Here is a 10397-nt window from a genome sequence, read left to right as displayed (position 1 = left end):
ATAAGAGATAATAATGTCATCCTACAGTGAAGTAATCTTACTAATGTATGCATGTGTGTATGGAAGGGGGAAGAGCCTTTAAACAGTGGCGATTGTAATGGTAGGAGGCTACGTGAACATACATAGAATGCACAAAACAAAATGCCACAAAATAAAACTCTTTGTTGCAAGCAAAGCAAGCTATAAATATATATACACTTTAACTTCCAAAGGAAATGCAATTCTGCTTAGCCAGTCATATGACTCACATAACTCTTCTACAGTGGACAGCCAAGCAGGTGACACTACTGTTTCCTGGCTCACAGATTACAGCATCAACTCTCGACCTTTATTCTGCTCAGTGGACAATCAAGTATCAACCCATCAGTCCATTGAGCAGGTAAGTGACCCAGGAAGCTGTTAAGCTAAACCAAGAAATAGTAAAATTATTTCCCTGGCTAAGGCTAGAGAATCACATGACTGGCTGAACAGAATTACAAATCCTTTAGAAGGTAAAACATGTAACATACACTAGGGGGGCTATTTACTAAGTTGCCGTAGGCAGCCGAGTGACTAACTGACCCGAAGTGAAGGGAGCCGAATGCCGTTTGGCTATTCACTTCAGCCCTGTACGGCTGAAAATAGCCTTACATCGACTGCCTTTGGCTCCCTTCACTTTGGCTCAGCCGAACAGCCACAGCGCATTCGTCTTAACCGTAGTGAAGAACACGTTCGCCTCAGCCAATCCAACATCTGGATCGGCTCAGTCGAAGGTCCGGCAGTTCCTTCTCTGCTGTTCACTGCTATTCTCATAGGGGCCGAACAGCAGTGAGTGAATAGCCGAATGCTGCCTATTGCAAGGTCCCGGACAAATGACAACAAGTGGGCAGGGTCAGCCGTGACGCAATGGCTGGCTCCACCTATTTGTTGTCATGCAATGACAGGCCACTGTTTACAGGTCATTGGAAAACTCCAGTTTGTAGGCGACGGTGTTCAGAAATGGTTAGAAAATTTCTGTAAGAAAAAAAAAAACATCAGAAAAGTCCCAAATTCAACCATAAGAAAAAAACCTTAAAGTATAACTAAAGGCATTTTTATTAGATTTGGATAGAGCAGTGAGGGCTAAGAACCACTATCAGTTTTTTATTGTTGTCGGTGTCCCCCATTAGAACAGGAATAGAGGGGAAATCATCCAGTGGGGACACCCCATCCTGTGGCAACTGACAGGAAAGTATTAGACAGTTATCACAGGAACAAATGTATCAATGTGAAGACTCCCCTCTATTCCTGTTCTAGTGGCAAATCAAAATATTGAGTTGAAAAAATATCCTCTCTCTTCCTGTTGAGTATATGGGATAGGAAGCGAAGGGAAATCTCCCTAATGGGACAAGCTGGTTTTAACCCTCCCCTACTCAATCCAAAATGAACAAATGTTGGATTTAGTGAATCCTACCCTAGTTGATCTAAAAGCGAATTGCATCCCATTTTACTGTAAAATGGGCCAGATTTCCTTCCTGACTACCAAAGCCAGTCAGATCACTCCCTGGATCTACTTCCTACTGTGATTCTTATAAATATAAGTAGCTGCAATCAAGGGGGGAAACTAGAACCTTCAGGGCCCGGTGCAAGAAACAATGAAGGGCTCCCCCAACCGCCATGGGAAGTCACTATAAACAGGCACCGTGTGGTTAACAGGAAGGCTGCCAAGGTCCCCAGCAAGCGTGGGACCTCAGGCAGCCGCTTCAGTTTAAAAATGTAGTGTCGGTGTTCTGTCGAGAACGCCGACCCAGTATCTGCGCTAGCGCACAGATTGGATTAACGAGGAAACCGGCATTTATTTACAAAGAATTTGTTTGTAATTGTTAATTGTGACCGTTAATAATATGCCATCCATGGCAGTAAATGATGGATGGCAGTAAATGATGGGCGGCATATTATTAACGGTCACAATTAACGATTTAAACTACCGTATTTGTAGGAGTATAAGACGGGTTTGGAGACCTTAAAACATCCCCCGAAATCTGGGGTTGTCTTATACGCCGGGTACATACGGAAGGATACGGTATACTGTATGTAGCTCCGGCTACATACAGTATACCGCGCTTAGCTAATCACGGCAGGCTTTGTATTAATGAATACCACCAAAAGAAAGCTCTATGTGTCCCAGAAAATGGTATAAAATTAATTTCAGTACAGGGTTGCACACATTTCTGGCAAGTTGTAGACTTGCAGAACACTTGCAGCACAAGTTCTAGTTGACAGTTTTTGAATTTGTAGCAAATTTGCTTGGCAAGTCTAAGTAAGAGTCCTGCAGGTCTTAGCAAGAGCTCTGCAAGTGTACAGCACTTTTGCAAAGCATGTTGATCTGGAGACTTGCAATCAGTGGCGTAACAATCGCCATAGCGACCCAGGCGGCCCCTATGGGGCCCAGGCACAGGGGGACCCGGCCAGGGCATCCCTCTGATGCCATGTGGGCCGCTAAGGCATGTGCGGGTGCTGGCTGTCACTGACACAGCTCAGCAGCGGCGTTTCCCCTCATAGCCGCTGTGGAGCTGTGTCCGTGACAGCCAGCAGCTGCAGCAGAAGAGCCCAGCGTTGGCATTGGGCTGTTTGGTATATCAGGAGGGCTCTGCAAGTGGCATAACTAGCAATCATGGGGGCCCCATACAAAATTTTGCGATGAGGCCCAATGATTTCTAGTTACGCTCCTGCTTGCAATGCAGACTTGCTGTAATTGTGCAACAAAAGTGTGAAGCTCGGCAAGTCTGCAATAGTTTAGCAAGTTATTTTCAAACGTGCAGCTCAATTGCTTGCTATCTGGGAATGTTAGTCAAGGTACCACAGCGCTGAATACTAAAAAATGTGTCCTGGACAACACCCTGGTCTGCAAATGGTTAAAAAGATTAGGTTTCCGGATGGGATGCAGTGCTACATTCACCATGGCTCTTGGGGGGTGAGCGCAACTAGGATAAGATTAGCTCCCACAAAGCGAGCAACACTAGCAGCGCGTACGTCATGTGACGTCATCCCCTTTACGTCGGCCTACTCCCCTCATCATGTGACAGTCACGAGTTCATTACCTCAGCCAGCAACAATCCCCGCCCTCCTTTGACAGCCAATCTAAACTGCCTACTGCAGGGGTCGATACCGAAAACCGACTGACCTGAGCCAATGGGATAGCGCGACCGATGTCAGGGAAGTAATGTGGGCGGGCTTGTATTACAGAAGCCGGAAGTGTATTGTGTGTGTTTTGTTGGTGCTGACAGCCTGTGTTGGTGCAGCCGAGGAGGAGTTGTGTGTGCAGGGTACAAGCTGTCATGCCTGTGTTGTCATCCTCACACAGCTGATCGGACATGTGATGAGTGTAGAGAGAGGCACACCTATGCTGCATTATGTGTGTAATGCTGGTTACCTGGGCGGGAGGTGAGATCTAGGCTCTGTGTGGTCACATGTTTCCTCTAGTAAGGAATCGGATCTCAGTGCAGTGAGCATCAAACATCCTGCTGTAAGGTACAAATGGCCACGACATGCTCTAAACCTAAAGTGATCTGAAAGTAGAATCATCTGAGAGTCTGATCATCATCCAATATGCCTTGTACCTGTGGGAACTGGAGAAGATGGATCCGCCCGCTGGTGGTTCTGCTCTACATTGTGGGACTTCTGGTGGCTATTCCAATATGTGTTTGGCAATTGCAGAAAATGGAGGTGAGCCCACTCTGTACAATGTCACAAACACTCTATTTATAAAGTCCCATCTGTATGTAACATTTAAACATGTTTTGGATACGGCATGGAATGATTAAAGCTGAACTCCGAGATAAGCAAATATTGTCTGAATACAAGAGTCATGTGTATTCTTACTTGAATCATGGTGTACTTTGTGTATATCTTCCAGATCTGTGCAATAATTCAGTGTAAAACCTTTCCATTGTGTAGGGGCTTCCTGTAATAAAGACCGGTCACTACTGACCTCTCTCCTTGCAGGGTGACTGGTCTTGTATCCACCCCTTCTGCAGGCAGCCTGTAGTGTTTGGGGCCTCCTGGGCCTCCCCGCATAACCTATACTTTCCGCACAGTCTATCTACAGTAAAGTGATGACTGGCTTTGCAAAGGCGTTTGGTGCACACAAAATAGGTTTATATTCATTGAGACATTTGAGGAACACATTTAAATCCAAGTTTGTTTGGTTTTTTTTTTGACATTTTTGTCCCGTCAGAGAGAACTCCTGTCTCTGACACACAGCAGGAAGTAAAAAGTGAACTCTCCATATAGTGGGGGTTATACCCTATTCACAGGAACAGGCCCCCCCAGAAGATTTTCCTTTATCTGCTGCTTCTGTGACAAATTAAACATTTGGGTTTCCCATTACTTTCTCTACTGGATACCATGGTCCCCAGCACAAATAGCATGGACCTGAACAGCAAATAAAACCTGAGAGGGTTATTACACTCCTGACCCAGACAGTGGCCGGGGCATTCCTGATTCCTTTGTAATGTATAGCTGCGGGCCAGGGGACCCCCCCCCCCGCAACTGATTGGGTTGGGAGAAGAGGGTGTCAAGCAGAGTTTTGAGGCGGCCTGTGTGATCTCCGGCAAACTAGGTTCACACCGAGCCCAGCCTTATCTCTAAAAGTAAGGGCAATTCAACATTTTGGAGTTGTCTCCAGAACAAGAGATGAGTGCAAATGTTCCACCTGTTCTGGTGACATCTGTCTAATAAAGTGATTGCCGTCACCTTGGAGTATGTTCTCATAGACAAGTCTGACGAATTGATGGAAATAAACTGACGGGTCCTGCCCTTTCCCTTTTCTATCCTTTTATTTTAGTCTTGAGGTGCCCATACACCTTAAGATTATCGTACGATAATCGTATGCGATCGACTTTTCGTACGACAATCGTAACGTGTGAATAGAGTGCCCGACCGACAGTACTTTTGACGGTCAAGCATGTTTGAAAACTTTGGTCGATCGTACGATGTTCGCATGATTGGTGGCGTTTCCGTCCGTCAAAAGTCGTACTATTAACACTGCGCAAACAAAAATAATTGCGGTCAATTACCGCAAGTCGTCCAAGTTTTTTTTTTGTTTGTTTTTTTTTTAACTACCGCTGATTTGAACCTTGCGATAATCGGGGGCAGGATGGGGCCGCCGTACGACAATCGCACGACGGTTTGATCATCGGACGAAAAGTTTAGTCCGATAATCGTAAGGTGTATGGGCACCTTAAGATAGAGTGGGGAAGGAGTAGAACTCCATTACTGAGAATTTCCCAGCGCTGAGATGAGGTGAGGCTGGGCTTGGTGTGAATCCCAGATCCCTTGACTTTGCCTATGCTCGCTCAGAACTCTGACCGCCACCCCCTCCTCCTGACACAATCAGTTGCAGCAAGAGAATTCCCCATCCCTTTCTGATGTATAGGTGAGGAGTGGGGAATGCTCCTCTCTGGATCTCTTTTCCTGTTTGGTAAAATGTTTTCTAACGACTGGATGATGTGACATGCTTCTCTCTATGGAAACAACGTAGGCACTACTGCAGCACATCTTCATTGATTTGATTAGATGTTGTTCATACTCCATATGAAACCCATACCGTGATGTCAAATGTGTGATTTGATATGCTTTGCCTTTTACATAAGCTGCAGTATGATTTTGCAGGAGTTTAGTAATCTGATGTGAATGGGAAGCTTCAGGTCAACACACCCCAACCTGCAGCATGTTGGATACCCACACCCCAACCTGCAGCATGTTGGATACCCACACCCCAACCTGCAGCATGTTGGATACCCACACCCCAACCTGCAGCATGTTGGATACCCACACCCCAACCTGCAGCATGTAGGATACCCACACCCCAACCTGCAGCATGTAGGATACCCACACCCCAACCTGCAGCATGTAGGATACCCACACCCCAACCTGCAGCATGTAGGATACCCACACCCCAACCTGCAGCATGTAGGATACCCACACCCCAACCTGCAGCATGTAGCATCAAGCGATTTCGCTCCTGATTGCATACAGCCCAATAGGAAAAAGTTGCGCGATATCGCTCATATAAAATCGCACGATTTTCAAGTCGCTCAGTGTGAATGGGGCCTAACAGGTAAGTTGGAATTTCTGGAGCATTCACTTATGTGTCCAAGTTTCCCAGTATAAATGCTTAGCCTTCATTCCTAATTGTGTCGGAGTATAACCTAAAATAATAATCTTTATGCCAGGCTAATATTTTCTTCTTTTTTTTAACATTTATAAATTTTTGAACTGATGTGTAGTATGTTTCCTACAATCTTTGTTTTACAAATGAAAATGTAAGATGTGACAAAGGATTCCCTGGGGAACTGGTGGTTAGCTAAAGAGATAGTACAGTGGCAGCTGCCTTTTTTTCTGGCTTTGTCTAAATGAAACCTCTGATGGAGCCATTTGATAAGCAATGAGGCTTTCCTCTGACACTTTACTTGTATCTCTAAGGCCTCATTCACACTGCCGCACATATACGTGCGTATATGCACATATGCAAATAAAAGGCTCCATACATATAGCTGCGTATGGAGCCGTATGTTTGCATAGCGTAAACATGCGCAAAAACAGAATGGAACCAAGATGCGTCCGGGCAGCGTCTTTCTGTGCATTTTACGTGCATATACGCGTGCTTGCGCACGTACGCTCATACAGTTCATTAAAATTTCTATTACGAATTATGCATTCTGGGATTGCATATACTGCACGCATACACATATACGCATATGCGCTCGTAAATGCGTATACACGCGCTTGTACGCGTATATACGCAATATACAATTTTGCTCTTGCGTTGTGTGTGAATGAGGCCTAAATGTCATCAATAATTGAATTCTGTACACAGCATTTATTTTTTACAACAAAGGAGCAAAGGAGACGGGGGAAAACATAAGCAACGGCGCCTAGATCACCATCTGCTGGCTAAAATATGAATATAGAATATTAATTTGCACAAAGAAGCAAAAAGATTTAAAATATTTTTTAATCTTGAAGATCTTCCAAACAAATTCATATTGTCTTTAGAAGTGCTTTTTACTCCTCTTCTCTGAAAAGGAAGAGACAAGCATCTCTAGTAAATGAAGGCAGTGAGTAGAGTAGTAGGAGCAAGCACTCCTTGAACACCAAGTGGTAAAGACTAAAGTTCAGTACAGGTGAAACTCGAATAATTAGAATATCGTGCAAAAGTAATTGCAGTAAGTGCTGCAAAAGGGGCCCAAACCAAGTACTGAGTACATATGCATGCTTGTACTTTTCAGAGGTCCGATATTGTTCTATGTACAATCCTTGTTTTATTGATTGCATGTCATAATCTACTTTTTTGAGGTTGTGGATTTGGGGTTCTTGGGGTTTTCATGAGCTGTAAGCCATAATCATCACAATTATGACAAATCACGGCTTGAATTATCTTGCTTTGCATGTAATGAGTCTATCTCATATATTAGTTTCACCTTTTAAGTTGCATTAGTGAAATAAATGAACTTTGCACGATATTCTAATTATTTGAGTTTCACCTGTATATTTCACAGTACCTGAGGACATGGATTACCTTGTCATTCTAACTAAATGTTTGCTCTGCTCTGTTCCAGGTGGGAGTTCACACCAAGGCTTGGTTTATTGCCGGGATTTTTGTACTTATGACCATACCAATATCTCTTTGGGGAATCTTGCAGCATTTGGTTCATTATACTCAACCCGAATTGCAGAAACCAATTATAAGGTATTTTGCAGTTTACTTGTCTGTGGTTACAAACCACTTTTATACATGATTGTGTTCTTAGTGTTTTCTTCTTTTTCCCTTTGTCAGGATTCTTTGGATGGTACCCATTTACAGCGTAGACAGTGTAAGTATTGTTTTATGCTTTGGCAGTATTGTGTTTTCAGCAAATTCCACACATTCCTTTCAGTTAAAGTGATATTAAAAGGATTTTAAGCTATTTCAAATCCTGATGAAATCACTTACAATAAATGCTGCTTTTTGAGGTTTAAAAGCTTGTTTCCTGCAGAATCGGCTGGTCCCCGGAGCACTGGTCCTGATATCCTGTTTTAGAGTGACTCCTTTCTCAAGCAGCGTGCTATGCAGTCACCCTTGTGTATGTTAGTAAGCTGTGTGTGTCTCCAGAAACACACAGACACAGCAAATCAAGCTGCCTCCTACCTTCTCCAAGCTAGTAGATGAATAGTTGCTGGAGTCTGCTGTGTCCTTTTTGTGATCTTGTACTGAATAGGAAGTTCAGGGAAGCTGAGCTGAAAGACTTGGCAGCAGCTGTTCAGAAACATGATGATTGTAAGTGATTGGACAAATGTAAATCTTTGCTGGGCACTGTATATAAATGTGCTGCAAACACATTGTTTTGCAGATCGCACTGGAGTTCAATGCACCGCCACGCCCCCTCAAAACCCCCAAAAAACTGAGCCGTCCGGGTTGCGTTCCAGTGCGTTCCAGAGGCTGAGCGCAATGGAACGCACTCTTGATGGTGTGACTGGGCCCTAAGTCAGGCCATGTAGAGATGTGGATCGGACCACTTCTATCATTTGAAGTGACTATTGTTAGTCATTCCTTTTACTGTGCAGAAAAGGTACCAAAGCCAACATCACACATGTACGGCATCTATTTGTTGACTCAATTAGGAAAAATTATTATTTATTAGCAATTCATAACACATGAGTTGATTGATCACAGACAGATGTTTCACTTGCGGCTGTTCTTAATGAAACGTCTGCCTGTCTTTTCTCACCCTTAAGGTGGCCTTACGTTAATTGTACGATAATCGCGGGAAATCCCGCGAATGTACGATTATCGTAAGGTGTGTGGAAGGCGTGCGACCTCTACTACTGTAAGGTCGCACGACTTTTATCTTAGGAACATGTTCGAAAACCTGCCGAGAATCGTACGATTTTCAACGGGTGTGTAGCATGTTCGGAAGATAAAAGCCGGACGGGTCGGTGTGAGCAAGCGCACACTGCCTGTTCAGCATTGCGGTCATCGGAAGTACGATCTGCCTGTCCAAGATGGGCAGATGGTACATTTTTTTAATTACCTTACAACCATCGCAAGACAAAAGTCTTGCGATGGTTGTAAGGTGTGTGCCCAGCATTAGACATCAGACGAGCAATAAGTAACTCAATGATATGCTTATTGACTTCTCGGGCTGGTCACATGACTTTCTATTGAAATGTGTAATATGTATATATACTGTATATATAGCTAGCTGCTTTACTTAGAATCCTATCAAGCTTGTAATTCAGCATTTAATATTTACAAATGAATACTGTATTTTTCTTTTTTTTTTTTTTTCTGTCTCTGTCATCATCTACCAATGGGTGTGCCAGTGGGTTGCTCTTAAATATCCAGATATTGCAATATATGTGGATACCTGTAGAGAATGCTACGAAGCCTACGTCATCTATAACTTCATGATCTTCCTCTTAAACTATTTAACAAATCGATGTCCGAATTTAGCATTGGTTCTTGAAGCTAAAGATCAGCAAAGACATCTACCTCCACTCTGCTGCTGTCCTCCATGGCCTATGGGAGAGTGAGTAATCGAACCAAAAAAAAATGCTGTCATCAGAAGCATATGCATCCTTTCTTAGGCTATTATACTGTATGTCTTGCCTTTTTCATGTCCAGCTTTGAAAAGAAATCCTGAAAGCTACAGAAAAAAGTCCTAAATTAGGTGTAAATATTGTTTGATGACTACTAGATCTCTCTTTGAAGCCTCTCTCAGGATACAAAAAACCCTCCCCTTGCAGTGGGGCTACCCCCACACTGCAAGGGTTCACGGCTGTTTTTTTCTTTCTTTCTAAGGAGATTTTTTAACCCCTTCATGACTGAGGCCCTTTTTTCATTTTTTGCACCCATGTTATATTCCACATTTTAGGCCTGAAAATGACTTAAAACCCCCCAACATTATATATTTTCTGAATGCCAAGACCCTATAGAATAAAATGGTGGTAGTTGCAAATTTTTATGTTGCGCAATATTAGCGCAACTCCTTATTAAACCCCAACATTTAGTGAAAAATGTAATTTAATGCCCCAAAACACAACAAAATACCAATTTTTTAAATGACAACGAGTAAAACGATACCCAACATGCATAGGTTACAAATTGCGTGCGTCCGTGAAACGGCGAAAAACTGCAGTACCCCAAAAAGTCAATAGAAGACGCTTTAAAAGCCCCCACAGGTCATCAATTTAGAGATACCCCAAAATACTGGCCCTAGAATTATTGCTCTCACTCCGGCGTGCGCGGCGATACCCAACATGTGTAGCGCGTTCGTCGTTTTCATACTTAGGCGCACCCGACGCGTGTTTACGTGGCGACGCGCGTGCTCACGGGGGCGGGGGACTTTAAAAAATTTTTTTTATTATTATTAGATTGATTTTATTTAATTTTAATT

General features: G+C 43.5%; 1 protein-coding gene across 1 annotated transcript in view; it reads left to right on the top strand.

Annotated features, from left to right (window-relative positions):
* The first annotated feature begins 3497 nt into the window (after positions 1-3497).
* The window catches only part of TMEM184C (transmembrane protein 184C), a 20577-nt gene continuing 13677 nt past the window's right edge, over positions 3498-10397 (top strand). Inside the window, exons 1-4 of the mRNA XM_018554256.1 lie at positions 3498-3684; positions 7581-7711; positions 7799-7835; positions 9325-9530. Of these exons, the coding sequence (XP_018409758.1) occupies positions 3568-3684; positions 7581-7711; positions 7799-7835; positions 9325-9530 (491 nt within the window). The 5' untranslated portion in view covers positions 3498-3567. The remainder of the gene's footprint in view (positions 3685-7580; positions 7712-7798; positions 7836-9324; positions 9531-10397) is intronic.

The sequence above is a fragment of the Nanorana parkeri genome, unplaced genomic scaffold (assembly GCF_000935625.1).
Source record: "Nanorana parkeri isolate BGI_ZX_2015 unplaced genomic scaffold, ASM93562v1 scaffold150, whole genome shotgun sequence".
Lineage (NCBI taxonomy): Eukaryota > Metazoa > Chordata > Amphibia > Anura > Dicroglossidae > Nanorana > Nanorana parkeri.
This window is presented reverse-complemented; position numbering and strand designations above follow the sequence as displayed.